The 20,309-nt window shown below is 40.6% G+C and overlaps 1 protein-coding gene across 1 annotated transcript in view; it reads right to left on the reverse strand.

The window, feature by feature from the left end:
- EXOC4 (exocyst complex component 4) overlaps nt 1–20,309 on the reverse strand; it is a 413,543-nt gene that overhangs the window by 346,784 nt on the left and 46,450 nt on the right. Inside the window, exons 5-7 of the mRNA XM_059816543.1 lie at nt 18,206–18,315; nt 7,361–7,604; nt 355–532 (exon numbers count right to left, since the gene is read on the reverse strand). Coding sequence (XP_059672526.1) covers nt 355–532; nt 7,361–7,604; nt 18,206–18,315 — 532 coding nt within the window. The remainder of the gene's footprint in view (nt 1–354; nt 533–7,360; nt 7,605–18,205; nt 18,316–20,309) is intronic.

Raw genomic sequence — 20,309 nt, forward strand, 5'->3', positions numbered from 1 at the left:
ATAACCAAGCCATAATGACAAGAGACGACAAGCGATTAGAGCTGTGACACTTTATAAGACAGGCATGACATAGTAACACAGAACAAAAATGTCACTGTTTGAAAGCTCCTGATAAATCACTTGGTAGGCAGAAGGAATCAACCTTTCCATACACCATAAGGATGAATCCACAGAAATTTTTTTGCTGATATTTAAGCTCTCTGGAATTTAACAGTCTGTTATAAATGTGGCCACTTACCAAAAATCAAGACAAATTCCAGCATGGCTGTCTCTTGAGCATGACAGGTATTCTCTGGCATTCTGGTTAGAAAAGCTGTTTCAAGCTGAAAATGTGCCCACCTGAAGGATTCTTACCTGCAAGACATCTTGGATCTTCACCCACACATCAACCATGTCATAGAGCTTGATATCACCATCATACTGGCTGCAAGGAGAGGCCACTGTTTGCTGAAGGTGTCCAAGGACCACAGAGTGCGCAGCGGCCACAGCGTTGAATTTGTCAAAGAGAAGCTCTAGCAGCTCCAGCAGTAACCTGTAAACCATCAAGACAACCTTCACTCAGTTTCCAAAAGACACCAGAGGCACGCTGTCATGCAGCACATCAGAGCAGCGGGCCAGAGGTCAGAAGACTGTGACTTCATACCCAATTTTGTGACAGATCCTGCATGCAAGCAGGGAGGTCACCTAGCTTCAAACCCTCTCAGGGCTTCAGGTGACTAACTTCAGCTGTTAGCAGCTCAGGTTTGGTACCTAAATACTTCTGAGGATCTTCCTGTTCACTCCCTCCTCTATACCAGAGTTGCCCACCTTTAATGTGTTCTACTTGGGGGTATAGGAAAGATAAATGCATTAGTAATTACACAGTACCTACACTTCAGTACTGTGATATTAGAGAACATTTTAAGTTCCCAGACAGAGGTGCAGACAGGGAGAGAGACTACCTGCTTTTTCTCCAGAAGCAAGAGTGTAAATTCAATAAAAATTGATTTACCCATACAAACAGAATACAAGATACTTATTTATGAGTAGTATGGAAGGTTTTAAACAACACAAAAGATCAGAAACCGAAAACATCAAGCTTCCTCAACTGTGTCAGTTATCAAGATTCCACTACTATATGGCAGGTGCTACAGCTATAACCTCACCTAAATGTACTACACTTCACCGGCTCCTACAGCTTCCTTGCTGCCCAATTATTGTAATTAATGTACCTTTGCAAAGTCCTAAATATTTTGTGATAAGGTGATGACTCATCACATTTTTTATTATTTGGGAAAAGAAAAATTCTGATCAAGTTCACTGCCGTTTAATGAGCAACTCAAGTACACATGTAACCCCAACAAAATGTGAGGATAACACTTCCCAAATCCATATGTTAGGCACTTTCTAGCTCTGACAGACAGTCTCCATCACATTTCACTGCAGCAGCTTAGGAGTTAGCACATGCTTTCTGTGTCTACCCATCAGAAGTTGCTATCCCCAGAGCAGGACAGAAGATCTACAGTAGAATCAGAGCTGCACCCACTCCTTAACCACCGCGCTTCAGTCTTGTGTTCGTTTACGATCACTCTAAGGCGTGAAATGAAGTGGCCAAGGCCTGAATGCAGAGCGCTGAATATCTGCATACATCCACTTTCATCAGCTGTTTAAGCCAGCAGCTGGATAGTTAACTGGAGTAATTAAGAAGCTGCTGCACATTTGCTGCTGTTACCGCCAGACAGCAGGAGTGGCCTGGCATGATGCTGTGGCTAAACCCACCTACCTTAGCCTACAGCAATCCTAGACTGGACTTCTGGTCTGCGAACGACAGAAGGGGGCTATTATTTAAAAAAAATTACTATCAGCTTACTGTGTCTCATTCATATACTACAATTTTACATATATAGATACATATGCATTATACAACAATCTCTCAGGGATCTCACAGGGGCCATTCACCTACCAATGACATCAACTACACAGCTCAAATGATTAAGCAGAAGAGCACCTTGATTCAATAGAAAGAGCCATTGGATAACTCTGGGAGGGTACAGCGAGGCAGAGCAGAACAGGTCAAGTGGCCAGATGTATGTCATATTAAAAATAAAGATGCGGTCAGGAATCGCAGTACTCATAAGAAACACAGGGACATTATTATTGCCATACCTTAAGTGACTATAGAACTAAGACACGTATTTAAGCGATCCAAAAGAAACTGTGTATATCAATTTTCTTCTTACTTAAGTATAGCAACAAATGCCTAAAGAAAAGCATTGTTGGTACTATGAGAGAAAACACTGCTTTTTTACGGGTCTTTACAAATTTAAATAAGACGCTGGCAGGGGATAAACAGAAGTATAGAGGACACGATGGTAAAGACAGCACCAGAAAAGACAGCTATTATCAATATTAACAGTATTACATTTTCAATATGGTTAAGTCCAGCGTGGAAAAAAAGCCATTCTCCTCCATTTAGGCTTTGTATAAAACTTAATAACTATCCTGTCCAAGTGAAACTGAGAAGTTGCTACTGTGGAAAGACCTATACATCTTCTCCTTCCCTAACTACCGTCAGCCCATCACCAACGTTATCGGTGAAGGCGACAAGACAATAGGCAGATGAGGCTGCCTGAAAAACACCCTCCATCGCTGTTACGCAAGTATCTTCTCCAACCCCCTCTAGGACACGGGAGAGGCAACTATTGCTTTGACAACCCCAAGAGATATATAGAACTTCTCATAGCAAGTAACAGAGAGACAGCTGGGGCAAGCGGCTGGTCAGCCAGAAGCCAGACAAAAATATGGAGAAAACCAGTTGTATACATTCCTCATCTATCCAAATTCTTCATGTTGGAGGAACTTATATACAGCCTTGGTTGAAATACCAAAATAAATAACGTTATGGGAGCAAATTAATTATATGCCACTGAGAATATTTATCAGTGCAAGCCCAACTACTACCAACACCCCATTACTGATGAAAATTTAGTTATCCATACCTCCTTGTTGCCCCAGGAAAGTACAATTTTGCAGGACCAAACCAGCAGGATAGTTTGACAAATTCATTTTTATTGTCCTTAGGTGAGCCTCACCTCATATTATCAACTTGTTTATGGAGCCATTACTAAAATAATATTATACTGAACAGAATTATTTGGTTTTAAATTCCAATGCCTTCCTTTTCTCATGTTACAGACTGATAGATATGAAATCTCCCCAATCCATGTTCTTCGGTGGCTCTAACTACCACCCCATTACATTTTCCATTCTCAACCACATCGTATTTCCATGTCTCCCTGTTTTCAAATTAGCCAGCACCTCTTATCTTAATTTTCTTTTCTCTAAAAGTCTTCTAAATCCGTCAGGTCATTTTTGAAACAAGGTGACTCAAAAGAGACACGGACACAGTCCGTGTCAGACAGCTAACAAGACAAAACAGCATAAAATAATATGGCCTAGATTTTATGCATATGGGGTTGCAGCACCGAGTGACCTAGGCAGAACACATACAGAGAATGACAGCAGACTGGCTTAGGCAATTTGTCAAAGCAATCTCATAACCCCTTCACCGAGAAATATGGTAAATATGTTGAGAGACAGTGACACACACCCAGAAGCAACTCCTATTGTCCGGGCAATAACGGAGAATGAATTGATGCAGAGTGACTGCTGACACCTGAACGAGGTCGCTAATGACAATTCATGCATTTTAGCAGCAATAATGTCCTTTGCCTGGTCAGAGTGTTGGCGTGTATATAATTTCTGTATTTATTTTAAAGGCTCGAGATGAGGTAAAAAGACAGAACTGTTTTATGAACATATAGGGAAAAGTGAATTGAATCCAATCAATAGGATTTATTAGCAAAATTCTCAATACACCATCTCCTCCTGGACCAGATTTTCAGTGTATCCCTCCCAAAATCTTGTCCCAAAAATCTGGCCCTCGAGTAGGCATGCGTCCAGATTATTATTATTCTTCTAAAGTCAACAATCTTCCATAATTCAGAAGAAACCCACTGGTTCACGTAGTAGTACCCCAAGCTAACACAACACGGCCTCTTCTATGATGCTTTGTCCTCCACAACCCAAGATACGTATTCCTAAACACGAAGGTATGAGGCATGCTCTAATGAGCCACTAATTAAGCATAAGGCAAGGGCAATTCCTATATTTAAGCCCTTTTTCATAAACTTGCTCCAAGCACAGACATCTAAAAACTTTAGAGAACTTACCTAGGCTTTAAAAAAAAGTCCACTTCAATTAAAGCTGAGGTCAGCTGCAGCCAGGTGAGATTCATGAATAGTTTTCAAAATTATCTTCTACCAGTGACAAGGAACTCCTAGGAACTTGCTACTGCCCTTGATCAGGTTTTACTGTCTTTGTATCATTCACATTTCATGGTGGTAAGTGCACATCAGTGAAGAGGGTTTATATTCCTAGCAAAGTATCTTACAGCCAAAGATGTTCTATCTAGTTAGGCCTATCCTAAGTCTGTTATCCTACATGACTACATCCGTGTTGCGTGTTTTAGGAAACTTAAGAACCAGCTGTATCACAGAACCATGCAAGTCTTTCCTTTGTGACCCCACTGGTGAAAAATGTATTTCTGCCGTTATATGGAGGTCCTTAGCAGGGCTAGCGTCATCTTCAATAAACGAGCCTTTCCAGTTTCACACCAAATCTACTCAGCTAGACTGCGGAGTGCTCAAACCAAAGGACAAGGACAATGTACCCATGACAGAATGGGCCACACGTTATCAACACTGCAATCATTGCTCAGTCTTGTGCATGTGCTTATTAACAAGCCTGGTACACAACATCTAGCACAGCATGGAGAATACTCGCTCCTGGCAGTCTTACAGGGGCTACAGGACTTCCATGTGAGAAAAGAGACTTCATGAAGCTCTGAGGACCTGACCCAAGAGCCCACTGCCTGTTGGCTCTATGGAGAGAACAACCAGAGGTGCATGAGACACATCACTACTCTCTGGGATCTAGTTGGAGTCCTAACAAAAAAGAATACAAATCTTGATCTTAAAAATTTGAGGGCAATTAATAACGTTCTTACACACAAATGTAAAAGGTGGCCGCACAAATCCATATGGAAAAGCTTACTACACAAGGAAGCAAAAGGCAGTCAAATTTAAAAAATAAGAAGAATGAGATCAGCGTCTCTTCAGACTCAATGGCTGTTATCAGATCTGCAACTTTTCTGGCCAGGTTCTAGAAATTATTTCTCTCTTGTAGATTGAGAGGGCTCTACACAATTGTTACATGGGGTCTCAAAAGGAATTACACCAGAACCTCCACAAGCAGATTATCAGCCTCATCCTCAAGTGGAGGGGAACACCATTCTTTTCATATGGAAAAAATAAGAGTCAACCTTTGAGAGCCACCACACAGCGATGAAGAAATGCATATAACTTGTTCTGCGCATACCAAATGAGCTGCAGGGAACCTGTCCAGCAGAAGGTTCAGTCTACGGCCTCAGACCCTGCAGACCTCTCTGTCATCTTATTAGTCATTTTATTTGCCAGAAGTGAGAATTTTTATGGATACCATTTAAAGTACAGTAGCTGAATACAGGCACTGAGCTCAACGATAGAGACTAAGAGGCATCCAAGTGTGACTAGATTTAAGGTGAACTGAAAAACATTTTACTCGCTGAATCCTGAGGTCCAGCAAGCATTGTGGCTGACAGCCTAATGAATAGTTAAGCAGTTTTGGGCGCTGCATCATGCTCAAATTTGGGGTCTTACAGAGCTCTCTTGAAATAGTAGGACCTTGTTGTTCAGATTTATTTTTTTCCTGACAGCAGGAAAGTGGCTTAGTTTTGATTTAAAACTGCAGCTAATTTAAGGGGCGGTATACCTTTCCATGCTATAATTTACTCTTTTCAATATAAATGAATTCACCTCCTTGCTGTAAACTTCACATGCGATTTAGGTTTAGAATCAATTCTAATTATCTCCTTATTCAACGAGAATTCAAGACACTTTCCACAGCTCTAGAATATAAGCATCTTAAAGGCTCACAAACTCCTATTAAAGACATGCCAAAGCCCATTAAACTTCTTTGTACCTTACTCAGCCTTCTGGGCAAGTTAATGTCATTAAAATATGATCTGATCCAATTTATCAATTTCAATGGACAACCAGTAGCCATACAACCTCTCAAGACTGATTCATAAAACAGGTATCAAGCATACGCTATGCTCCCTCTTGGCATCAGAAACTAAAATTCTGCCTTCTGACCCACCCAAAAATCTTATAATTTCACCAAGTTATCAGCACTGTAACTCTACGAATTTTTCAAAACATTATTGTTTCCACAGCAATGATAATGTTAGGAATTAAAAAAGAAGCCTTTATCAAGCTGAAGTTTTCCTTGGGAGTGATTTTCCACTATAAGCATTATATATAATGAAGACACACATTTTTGTTTTCATTTGTCTTTTCCACCAGTAATTCCCTTTGGACAGTGATCATTACAGTGTGCAGTATCACAGATTAATATTTCAGCTAGAAATGATAGCTAGCCCTTATGGAGTCCTATCTTCCAAAGAACAGTTCTAGTGAATCCTGAGGAATGGCAGAAACATAGTTCCCGTTGGCTTCCACACCTTGCTATTAATGTAAATGGGGCTGCAAACCAGTTAGAAACTTGGCCATATATTTACTGATATAATTAGTTCCATATATGATTTCAAAGCTTTGCACCTGCATCAAAGTAATTGGACTGTGCTATACTTGAACTAAGTAACTGAGCTGCATCTTCTGTTTTCAAGTCATACTATGTAGGAACGTAAAAATTTCTTTGGCATCAGCACCAGTGTAAAGTCATGATTCAGTGCAACACGAGAAGATAGTATTTGTTTTGGCACCAAGTGTTCTTTACACCATGCATACCAGCAATCTGAAACAGCATTACATTTCAATCTGTTGAAGCTGCCTAAAACAAAAGGTTAGCTTAAAAAAAGAGAGTCAAGCACTTAACATAATGCACCTTTTGCTAGTTAAATAATCCTGGCTTCTACTGTGCTTCCACCTTCAAATCTGCATTTCAAACATCCGTTTAGCCAAAAGATTCTCTTTCTAGGGCCAAGCACAGAAGGAAGCAACTCCCTTTCCCAATCCTTAGCTGAGAAGCAACAATGCCTCCCTTTTCTGAATATATTTCTTAAATTCCAAAGCCTTTCAGGTGCTCAAGGCACATCAGCCTTTCAGTAAGACACAGGCGTTTCTGAAAATTTTACCATTTCAGATCCCTGCTACTGCAAAAACATTATTGTCATTCCTTCAAATGGCAATTAACAGACATGCCACCCTTCTCCAGACTTCTTTTTGCAGCAATCAAGGTTCAGTGGTTGAAATACCCTTACCTAGGCTGATTTTCCTGGGAAAGATTCTCCCCTCTCTGATAACCATTGTCTGCCACCTGGGTTGTGGACCGCTTAACAATCTGCTTGAGTTCTTGTTCTAAGCGATCCTGGATGGCTTTCACTGTTTCAGGGATTTTTTTCAGCTTGGCCAGCCCTTTGATGAGTATGCCCATGAAGACAGTGCTGTTCTCCTCTGGATCCAGCTCCGTATCTTCTTTAATTTCCAGAAGGTTTGTTTCACGCACTGGAATAGATTTAAAAAGGCATAATGCAAGATTTAAACTTAAAACCAACACTTAGCGCCATGTAGAAGAAGCATATAAACTCCTTTGCCTTCACAGAACTCCCACCACTTTGAGCAACTAAGGAATAAACAAGGAAACCAGCAACTCTCAGATTCCGGGGGGAGGCAGTGGATATTTCTGTTTGCTTGGGGGCTTCCCTATACATAAATGCAACAGCCTGCACATTTGATTGATTTAGAAACAGAGGTCATGGTGTAAGTTATGCATTAGTCAGAAAACAGAGGAAGTCTGGTGCAATTAAAATATCCATAAATGAGAAGGTATTGTATCACTACAGATCCCCCGAATGTGTTTCAAGGAGCTAAAAGCCCTACATTTCTAACCCAGCTGTTCTTCTTCTATATATGCTGCACAAGAGAGGAATTTTCATTATAAACAGTATCAAGCTTAACAGACTTCTGATGAATTCAGCAAAGTTTACACTGCCAAAATGAATGATTGTTTGATGTTATCCTATTCTGCTTTATTACGTCTGTCAAGGGGTTGATGAAGTTACTCAAATCTTTTTGCAAGGCTTCTAGAAAGGAAAAGCAAGAAGAATTAAGAGAGGGTATTGTGGATACAGTCCTCCTGAAGTAACAGGGATTGCACAGGGAGAAATTCTGTTGCTAAGCGACAAGGAAGAGAAAAGCAAGAGGTACTATGCTTGTTTTAAGTATTTTCATTAAGCCACATTTATTAATTTACAGATAACACCCAGCAACAACAAAAGCACGTCTCTGTTAAAGGCTGGGTGAAACATTTAATAAATATATTCAAACACTTACGTGAAGTAAGACTCTTCAAGGCAAACTCAACTAAAGCATCTTGGAAGATCGACAGTCACGCGGCTTGTTAACAGCCGGAGTGGCAGTACAGGGACAAACGGCACTCAAGTATTTGGCTGAAGCTGTGCCGTTCACCATACCATAACCTTGCATAGAAATTAAAACCTAACGGCTGTTTCATCTTACTGGTACTGAACTCTGGTAAGGACTGTTGGATGACAGATGACTCCCGTGGCTTCCACTGCTCAACAGATTTTTTTACTTAAAACTTATCCAAGAACCTGAATAAATGTCAAAAGATCCACCAGAAGGATTTAAATGATGTGGCAGAAATGAAAAACGGCATGTCACAAGTAACATCCAGCCCTGTAGCTGTCTAAAGCTACGACACTCTGAGCAGCAAAGCATCAGCACCACGTAAGTTAGCACAAGATCAAGAAAACAATGTCCCAAAGAGCCCGTAAGGTGCCACTTCATAAACAGCATCACGACAAAGAGATAACACTTATTTCAGCATCAGCTTACACCAACCTCAACAACAGAGACCGTTCCTTTCCATCAGTGTAATCCCAAACACAGCACCTCTAGCTCAAACCAAACTCACCATTCATGCGCTCTCGCATTTCAACCTAGTGCACCAGCAACACTGCCAGGTAAGAGCAAGGTGAGAACGGATCCTGTGAGGTCATCACACGTCACAATGGAGAATGACATCAGGTTTTAGGCAATCAACATCAAGGGCATCAATCAAATGGTGCTTTTTTACTCTCTCACACGCTTTTTTTCAATTAAAGTCTACTTAAACTTGCAATTTGGGGAAGTTATGGGGTTAGCTTAGACAAACACCTAGAAACACCCAGAATGCATTGATTTAAAAAAAAAAAGCAAGGATAATATAGGAAATACTTTAAACACACATAAGCAATAATACCAATTAGAAGTTACCAACCAGATGCATACATATTTCTGCCCAAAGCTCTCATCAGTTGCACACCTTTCAACCCATGAGGCTGCAAAGCACGTTGTGTGCTGCATACACAGTGTACCCACTTTGTTAATGCTACTTGTTATTCTCAGAAAACCACAGCATGCCAGGCACAAACACAGAAAATGAGCTCTTTGGAACAAGAGCGGTGGAAAAGACAACACTGGAAATGCTAGAGGAAGAAGGGTTTTAACTTATTATTTAAAAAAACCCCACAAGTATCTTGTTGCTCTGAGTTTAATGCAAAGATTTCACAGCCTAAATAACCTTTCAGAGGACAGGTTCCTGTCATTATGCTGCAGCCCCTCTGTAAGCAGGCTGTAAATTATTCTTAATATCACACAATGAAAACCCAAGAGGGACAAAATACTGCTGTATCCAAATGTGAGGACAGCATTTAAGTGGACTAAAGGCAGCAATCTTGCTGAAAACTCTGCCAGCACACGAAGATGAACGCTCTTCCATTTTCAAAAGAGCAAACCAATTTTGAACACCCTCAAATAGCCAGGACATTGATTTACATCTCTTACAAACAGCAGCAAAGTGAATAGTTCAATATGTAGTACAAACACACTGGCATATAAGTTTTCTTAGATCTGGTCTTTTGATAGAACAGTAGGGACTGTGTTTCCTGCACATTCTGCCTATTAAACAGGTATCCTGGGTAGCTTTGGGGGCCCATTTATCTGGAAGATCTGACAAGATCCCAGCCCCGGGTAACTGAAGATGTTCTTCTTTTCCTCCGTCTTCCCCACTTCAAACATCCTCTTCTGCCATTTAATGTCATCAAGGGGTTATTTGACCACAAAGCTTGGCCCAGGAATGAGCCCCTCCTGTCCCCCACCTCTTCGAAAGAGGCATCAAAGTAGACAGGCATTTATAAAGAAGTTCACCTTTAAAATTGCAATCCCACATGCTTTTCTCTGTGGGCAGAGGAGCTCCACGGGTGAAGGAAGATGTCCCTACAGATCAGCTCTCAGAAGTGAAAGCTTCACCTGTATTTACTCTTAAACCAAGAATATGAATAACTAGTTATTCATTTGTATCAAGACAAAAGCACAAGACTGTCAGAAATTATTCCTAGCTTTCTACTTTAACTAGTTTCTACCTGAAATGCATCTATAGAACACACGTCCCTTTAAAGAGGAAAGATCATCGTTCATGCCATTAGAGCTTGCTTTAAGTAGAGAAGCCATGAAAAATTAATTTATCCTATGGATGTTTGCAATGATTATTTTTATAAATGGTTCTAACTTGTGGGTCTGCTACTTAGATTTGATTTGATTAACCTCTTCTCCTTTGTGATTCATCAAAGAGAAGGAAAAAAAAGTCCTATTTTAATTAAAAACAGCTTTACTATATTAAAAATAATACAGGTAGAAAACACCAAAGAAGAATTCCATGGGATTTCTTCAGTGATACCAAGAAGTAAATTTCCCCACCCTCCTTGAGAGTATAACCACTGAAATGTTATGTCAGCAAATAAATATTCTAAAATTTAAATTAGTACTGTTGCCCTTCTCCAACATAATGAAGCCTTAAAACTTTAATTTGCAGTTTTATGCTAAAAAAACCAGCTTCAACATACTGCTTTGTTGTCCCATCACAGCTATTAACTCTTGTACGTAGCATCATGCAAACCAATAGAAATACCAGATTGCACAAAGCCTGGTCGAGGCTTTTCCAGATCAGTTTGACACATAACTTGAAATGTTTTTAGCTAAACTGACCTCTTTGGAAACCTAAATTTCAGTATCACTTCATGATTTCAAGTGGTTTTCATGGTTTAATTCCATTCAAAGATGACACCAAATCACAGAATCACCAAAAATGTTTGAAGTTGGAAGGGAGCTCTGGAGGGCATCTGGTCCAACCTCCGCACTCAGGGCCAGTGGCCCAGGCCCGTGTCCAGATGGCTTTTGAATATCTCTAAGGATGGAGATGCCACAACCTCCCTGGGCAACCTCTGCCAGGGCTCAGTCACCTTCACAGTAAAAAAAGAAAAAAATCAAATATTTCCTGATGTTCAGAGGGAACCTCCTGTGTTCCAGTTTGTGCCCATTGCCTCTGGTCCTGGCACTGGGCACCACTGAACAGAGCCTGGCTCAGTCCTCTTTGCACCCTCCCTTCAGGTATTTATATAAATGGTTTAGATCCCCCTTGAGCTTTCTCTTCTCCAGGCTGAGCAGTCCCAGCTCTCTCTGCCTTTCCTCCTAGGACAGATGCTCCAGAGCCTTAATCATCTTCATGACCCTTTGCTAGACACTCTCCAGTCTGTCCATATCTCTCTTGTACTGGAGAGCCCAGCACTGAAGCCAGCACACCAGTGCTGAGTAGAGGGGAAGGACCACCTCCCTCGACCTGCCGGCAATACTTTGTCTGATGCAGCCCAAGATACCTTCAGCCTTCTTTGCGGCAAGGGTACTGTGCTGGCTGCTTATGTTCAACTTGGTGTCCACCAGCACCCTCAGGTCCTTTTCTGCCAAGCTGCTTTCCAGCTCGGTAATCCCCAACACGTCCCAGTGCCTGGGGCTGATCTTCTCTAGAGGCAGGACTTTGCAATTCCTCTGGTTGAACTTCATGAGGTTCCTGTCAGTCCATTTCTCCAGCCTGTCCAGGTCCCTCTGGATGGCAGCACGACCCCCTGGCGTATCAGCCACTCCTCCCAGTTCGGTGTTATCTGCAAACATGCTGAGGCTACACTCTGCCTCATCATCCAGATCAGTAATGAAGAAAGATGTTGAACAGGACTGAACTCAGTAGGACCCCCAGGTGTACCCTGGGGTACACTGCTAGTTACCGGCCTCCAGCTAGACTTTGTGCCACTGATCACCACACTCTGTGCCCGGCCATTCAGACAGTTTTCGATCCACCTCACTGTCTGCTCATCCAGCCCGTACATCAACCGCTTCTCTATTGGGTTCTTATGGAACACAGTGTCAAAGGCCTTACTAAAGAGCAGGTAGACAATATTCACTGCTCTCCCCTCGTCTACCAGGCCAGCCATTTCATCGTAGAAGTTTATTAAGTTTGTCAAGCATGAATTCCCCTTCGTGAAGCCATGCTGACTAGTCCTGATGATTTCTTTGTTCTAATGATCTCTGAAAACCAATTATGAAGCAGAACATTTAAATATGGTTTCTCAAAAGCCTCCCAAGACAACAACCTAAAGGAGTGATGATTTTGCCACATTCTCTAATGAAATATGCAGCCTTTTTCAAAAATTTTTCATCACTGAAGCAGTGCATCTGAGAACGCACAACTTCCTGTTTAAGCAGTCAAAAATCTACCCGCAGTTTAAATCACTACAAAGTTGAATCTTGTGCATCACTGATTCATCATCTCCATAGTTACAAAGGTGGAAACTTCTCTGACAGCTCCCTGGTTTGATGACGCCCGATAAAAACATCTGTTCCAATTGATGATACCCTCATCTGTACAGTTCTGCCACTTCACAAGAAAGAAACCTACTGCAAGAGGCATTTTAATAGCTCCAGTCTGATCCCCAGAAAAGCCAATGTTGATAACTCATTTAAGCAAAGCAGCTAAAGAAAAGACTCTTGGGTCTTGTTTTCCATTCCAGTGAATGGTCAAGATTTGCTGCTACTCATTACAGAAGATTTCATTAGCTGTGTGCTTTTATGGGCAACTTGTAAAATTTAATGTACTATTTTCCATGATTTACGTCCTTTCTGATTATACCCTTTCTGCCTTCAATCCTTCTGGAGAAAAGGATGCAAGTTCATAGTGCCCCAAAGGCATAATTTAAGATTTGAAGAAACGTCACCTGCTAATTTCTAGTGCTGAATCCTTGTTCTGACCCATGCATGGAGACAATGAGCAACAAATGGATAGTTACTTTAGAAATGGGTCCTTCAAAAATTTTGGTCATTTTCTTCTCTGCCTTACTACCAAGCCCAGAAGAAAATGGGTCTCAGGGATCAATAACCTCAAAGCCTCAAGGCAAATCTCCTCTTTCTAAAAGTGTTATTCACACAGTTCCATCTATCGTTTTAAGGATGTTGGTCTTTCAAAAATAGAGGCATTTTAATTTGACAAGGCCACTCTTTCAAATCCATTGTAACAATATTTCATTGTGAGAATACTGTACAACACAACTCTGGGAGCCATGTTCAAAATCCTCCTAATACACACAAGCATGAAAATGAGTCTTCAAATACAATAAAAAAAAATAAGTGTACGGTAGTCAAATATCTTACATCAGGACCACCTATAAGAACAACTAATGAAATTATACAGGAAGAGTGACTAAGCGTTACCCTCTTGGCTTTCATCACAAGGATTTAAGATTTCCTCGATTTTCCCCTCCCTTCCACAAACACACCCACAGCACACAGTGCTTGGCGCCAAGTCAAAACAAGAACCATTAGTGAGGATCAGTGAAAGAAACCATGGTCCTGCAAAAACAGACACACAAAAAGTTACTTCATAGGCTTTCAGTTGCAAACCCTTCTTAAACTGCAGGAACAGACTTCCTCTTAAACATCCTAGGCACAAAAATTTACAGATAGAGATAAGAACAAACTCTGCTCTTTGTGCAGCACTGCAATGATAGCGGGAGAGAATCAGACTCACTGCTGGATTCCCACCACCTTCTGATCAAGTCCTCAGCTGGATTTGTGCAAATGCAAAAAAAGCTAAAACAGGAAAACTCCGGTTCAGAGAGGGGATCATTTAATTTTTAGTACAAATGGTAGAGAAAAATCACCCAGCTGGTGTCAGATCCTCAGGTGAGGTTAACAGAGGGAAAAAAAAATCTTTTATGTATTTGTTGAGCATGTTTGAAGTGGAAGCAACTGTGACAACAGAGTTCCACAATGGCATTTCTAGAGCCACCTTTAAAATTGGACCTTAAAGCTCCGGCTCCTGCAGGTGTTTTGCAGGGCCAAGTTCACAGGTGTCCATGTGTTTTCACCTACACAGAAGTACTCCTGTTCTTGAAGAAACAGACCCATGACCTTAGAAGCCAACATACTGCTTGGATCTAGAAGCTACATTTTTCTCTGAGGGCCGAGAAGTATGTGTCACCGAAATACATTATCCGTTCAGCATAAAATTTACATATGCCACCAATAACAATATTAATTGTCACCACCTCAGCTCCTATTCTGTGGGATTTCTAAAAAGTATTCTCGGGAATTTTTCAGGATAGGGAACTCTTGGGTTTGCTATGTACTGGGTGAGCACGTTTTATAGTTCCAGGAAGAGCCTGGCAACGCAGGAACCTTCATAAATACTCTTCAGAGTACAGAAGGTTCAAGCAGAAAAATATAATTTAAAAGTGATTTTATTTCTCCAAACTGGCATGAAGGGAAAATGTTCCTGGTGAACTGCCGTATCTACAATCCTCAGGTGAACATTACTGAAGGTTTTGTTTATTTTAAGTGCAGCAGGAACAGCTTTAATTTCCTTATAAAGATTCTACAGCACAAGGTAACATCTCCTGTGGGAAGCGAATGCAGAAAGGACTCAAAATTTTGGCATCTTTGCCGAGATGGGTTGAATGAGTTAGTGCTTTATAATGACACACATTAATATGCACGGCCACTTTGTTTCATCAATAAAAAGCCAAAGAACTTAAATGACTAAAGGCAGAAACAGCTTTTGTTATGCATACACATAAGTTTTAAATTCTCTAGTAGTTCTGCGGTCCTGGAAAAGGCTACATTTAAACAAAATTATGTGGAAAAAATATACCTAAGTACATTGTGCACTTGAAGCAAAACCATATGCATACTTTATGCTGATCAAATGTTTTCTATTATAATAATCATCCTTCCCAGTCTGAGGGACACTTGCCCAGTGCTTCACTGAATGGTACAGAGTGTAACAAGGAGTCAGGTAAGACATTTTCTGGTGCGTTGGGCATGAAGAGCAAGAACAGATCTGTAGAAATGAGAATTTTTAAGGCAGATTCTCAACTGATCTATACCTATTTACTAGATTTGAGGATGAAGCCATCAGAGCCTTTGTTTTCAGGCATTTGGAGTGAAAGGAGCAATGCCATTTTATGTTCACAAACAAGCTTGTTCTTAGAGACCACTACTGTGGTTCTTACCTGTTGCTCGTACCCTAGAACCTTCATTCAAATACAGTATGAAATAACTTTATCGGGGCATGTTAGGACAAGTGATTTTAAACACCCATCAACATTGCATCAAGCAAATAAAAATAGAACTTAGTGATTTTTAGAAGTCTCAAATGAGTCAGAAAACACTTATCTAGCTCTATGAATGTTAGAACCACTTCTTGTTCTGTTGTCACAGGTAATTAATAACACACCTTTTTCTCTTCTTACACATGCAAACACTGCCTGGTATACCGTGGAGGGAACCACTCAAAAAAAAATAAAAAGGAATAACCTCATAACCTTTTTTTATTTTAGTCTCACTACTTGTATAAGAAGAAATGTCTGAATGGCCCAGGTAAGCAAATCCCAAACCTCCCTATTCTAACTGGAGCTAATACATTAAATAGGGGTCCCAGGTCCTATTCTAAGTAAAAGATGGTGGAAAAGAGTCTTGGCTTCATCTCTGCCAAAAAACGGAATCAAACTAAATAGCTTGCACTTCGCTCCTTCCTTATAGAAGGGCCATACTTCACAAGCTGGTTTACCTATTTCATATAATGCGCATCACTCATGCCTTGTAGAAGGTATCTTAGGAAAGTTTATAAACAGCCCTGTCAGATGGATAACCCAGGCTTACTTTCAGTTCATTTTGGAGAAGTTTTATCAAAATCTGGAATTTAGATTTAGTTCCAACTGCAGCAAGATAAGCAGTTATGTTATCTCAAAACTGAAGTTGGTTATTTTTATTCTGCTCCTCAGAAGACTTCTGTAACCAACAACTGTGAGTCTACGTACAGGATGACACTGTTTATTCCTATATAACCTTGTTATCATACAAGGTCATAATCATGGTGGGCAAGACTATCATGGATGATCACAGTCAATTCAGTACAAAAACTATACCCTAAAAATCAGTGCAGTAAACTTGAACTGGACTCTGCTCAAGGAAAAAAGGGCAGTACATAAATGGGAACACTAGGGTCAGTGCTCATGAAGCCCTCAGCTCTGAAAAAGCAGTATGCCTTGGGACTTTCCTTTACAGATAGAATTGCAGTAGTCCATCATGAACAGTAAAAATGCATTTATCTTTACCAACAGGTTTACAGCTGGCTAGACCTGGGGGAAAAAAACCCCAACTTCTTGGCCAGCTTCGCATAACAACAAACCTCTTACCAATCTCAGCAGATGCGACAACAATTGGCTAGGCTCTCTAAGTCTTCAAAGGTGACACATGCCAACAAAATTCTTTTCAGAGAATATTTAAGGTTTGTATTAAACTAGCAATAAAAAAACCAACTAAGGAAGACACTAAAGGTACTGAATGAAGGACAGGACTCCCATTCTTCAGTAGGTGCATCTCCTGCTGTCTTTTCCCCACCATAAGGCATGATGTGAGATCCCTATCAGATCCGTAACTTCAGACTTTTTTTTTCTTGCTATACAGAGGACTAATATTTTAGGTGGAAAACTATGGCAGACACTGTACAACTAACTCACTGAAAAGGAAGTAGGTTAGCATTTACAGTGGTGAGACTGGGATTCAGTTTTTGTGCTTTACTTCCTCAGCTCCCCAAAATCACACGATCTTTAGCAGGAAACTGAACTTCTCACTGATCACAGGGCAGAAGAACAGAAATTCTTAAGGTTTTTTTTCCCCCCGAATTTTCACACGGTTCTTCTCTTCCAGATTTCCATGACCAAGTTGCAGTTCCCAGCTCTGAAAGTTTGCACTGACATGTCACAAATGACTCCTGACAAACCTCCACTATGTAGAAATATAGCCTCAGGCTCCGAGAGACTAGCCAGCCCTACAGGAGCAGGACTAAATAACAAAAACCACTACAAGAGCGAAAGATAAGAATGATCAAACGAAAGAGTCTAGGAGGCAAGCATGACACGAAAAACCAGAAACAAGCAGTCACAAATAAGGACAAAAGAATTAATAAGGATCAGAAGAGAAGGAAAGATTCTCTGCATTTGAGGAATATTGAAACAGTTGAGTTTTGAAAGGAAAAGGGGGAGAGATGTAGGTCACTTCTGTATTATTCATTTGTTAAACAAGGACAACCCCACTTATTAATCTACTGAAACAATACAAGGATTAATACCCCATCTGTGCAGCACTTTCAAAGCCTCATACAAAAGCACCAATGAAACCGAATGTTTTGCTCAGTGTTTGCTGTAGTAACAGGAATACAAAGATCACCACTAGATTACTCCTGTGTATAGACAGACTTAGCCAAAGTTATAAAGTTCCCACAAGGAAAAGCTTTGACCTTTTGGCTCCAACACAGCAAAAAAAAAACCTTCTGCAACATCTACACATACCTGCCTGTCTATGTTCTTTAATGTAGAGGATATCTCTATGCAAACTGAACTGACTGCAAATATCTCTTCTGCCCAAGATATCAAGAACGTGATCAAGAACAGAACAGGCACAGAAAACTAAGTGTAAGGGGGGCGAGGAGAGGGGAAGGATGATTTGCCAAAAGAAAAATGCAGATATGGCCAAGTTCTGCCCCTGGACATACCACTCGTTCAGTTCATGACATTGCACAAATTGCTTCCTAACTTCTTGTCTCAGGACCTCCCATCAGCAGCCATCCATGAAGAGGGGATGATATGCATGCTACTACTCCTGTAAAATCAGCTGAAGATCTACAAATTCTGTGAGGAATGCATGTGACAAATACTCACTGCTGGTGCTTCCAGGAGTACTGAACTGGGAAGTTTCAAGGAATTTTCGAGGTGTAGACAAGTTAGTAACATCCATAAGAGGTACAGGAGAGGCATCTTTCACAAGTGAACTGTGTGAGGGGAAAGAATGAAAGCAAACAGTTTACTATTATTTACAGTCTTAGTTCACAACAAATAATCCATTCATTTCTTAAATTTGTAAGCCTACGCAACAGATATACATAACGCACAGGTTTGATACAAGAGGTTTACAAAACCTAACTTAAAGCACAAGTCCACAGAGGAATACAAGTGGGTGTGTATATATACACACATTTGAGGGAAAAGGGAAAAAGCCAAAAAAGCAATGATGAGGCAACATTGTCATATCAAAGACAAAATTCGGTATCCCAAGGCCTCTCTGAATTTTATAGCACCCTAGACTTGTCTGACTGGTGACAGCAAGACAATCAGGACACAGGCATGTTGGAGCTTGCCATAGCATGGGATTATTTCCCAACAGACACATTCACCTCCAGCACAATTAACTACTGCTAGCACGGTGATTAATTAACATGAAATTGTTAAGACCTTTCTGGAAAACTACATATTGAGGAGAAGAGATGCTCCCATTTCCATGGCTTCTGTCAACTACTTAATCCTTCAAGCTTTTCTAGTTCCCACCAGAAACCTCCACCCTTTTTCCTCCCCTTCAAATTCCTGCTCTGTGCACACCTACATGCACCCCTCTCCGAATGAACCTTCTTACTCAGAAAGGAAAGACTTTCTACTTAGACATTTTCATAATAAATTCACATAGAATTATTTGCCAAAAACGTGTCATGCTGCCCCAGCTGCACAACGGAAGGCATGAAGCTGGATGTGGCAGGGGAATGCAAGGAAGAAATCATTTTTAAGAGAAAGCAGTGGAGAAGGCTGCTATAATGGAGTTCACTATGGTCCCTTAGAGGTCAAAATGCTTACAGAAACTTGCAAAGACAAGGGCTAAGCTTACTATCCTGCATAAGAACCACCTATACTCCGTATACACCTACAATACCATACTTAGAGGGATTAGCTATTCATTCCAGCTTAGCAATGTTAGATAGAAGTCACTTAAAACCAATACAAGAAATAAGTCAACAAACAATGGTCAACAGCCAGTCTAGGGCAGCACACTAAAACAAAGCAAGAGTCCTTGATGCAAGAGTTCACGTTATCGAGTATCGATGTGCAACAGGGAATGTGAAAAACAACAGAAAAAGATAAGGGTTCCTGCAGCAGTCATACAAAACTGCAGTTAATTAGCAGTCGCACAGTACACCAAAGCTTTGTGTCTGTTTTTAATTAATAAGATGAGTAAAAAAGAGACTGATGACTGGCTAGCAACCCTCCTTCATAGGATTTTTGACTTCAATCAATCCTTTATTTCATAAATTCATTTAATGTAACTTACTCTCTCTCCTCTTATTTTTGGTAAGCATTTTTTATTCCTTCTCTTAATAAAATGTTAATTTATCTTTCCTCTGCATCTTTATCACGTGCTGGCTCCCCTTTTGCTCCCCATCCCTGTTTATTACCTCTCCTACTCTACAGAAATTATCTTCCAATACTGTGTCTCTCTTTTCTAGCCACTATCTTTCTTGTTTCCCTCCCAACAACTCTATTGCCCTCAAACTTAGAATTCACAAAATTAGGAAAAAATAGCCAGGCACCTACAATTAAGTGGAATTTCCACTGATCAGAGGCACTAACCAGGTAAGAAGTTTCAACATCTTTAAAATATCTTAGAAACACAACGCAGCCAAGACACTGCTCAGGCACTTCAATATTGCGGCCTCTGGCTAGTAACCTTATGGTTAGCTGGAAGTCTTTTAAACCTTGGACATTTGTTAGTAAAGATGAGCAATTTTTCCCTGCGTTCTTCCCTTTGCCTGACCTGAGCCTCACGATCATCACGTATGTAGGGAAGGTATATGCATCAGAGAAGGAAAAGAATGCTAAAAGGAATTGACCTTGTCATAATTCTGTGGGAAGCAGCAAAAACCCAACAGAATCACTAAGCACAAGTGAAAGAATGAGAACAGACTGTTCACAGGCTCAAAGGTGCATCAACATACTTGGA

This window comes from Gavia stellata, chromosome 4 (genome assembly GCF_030936135.1).
Source record: "Gavia stellata isolate bGavSte3 chromosome 4, bGavSte3.hap2, whole genome shotgun sequence".
NCBI lineage: Eukaryota > Metazoa > Chordata > Aves > Gaviiformes > Gaviidae > Gavia > Gavia stellata.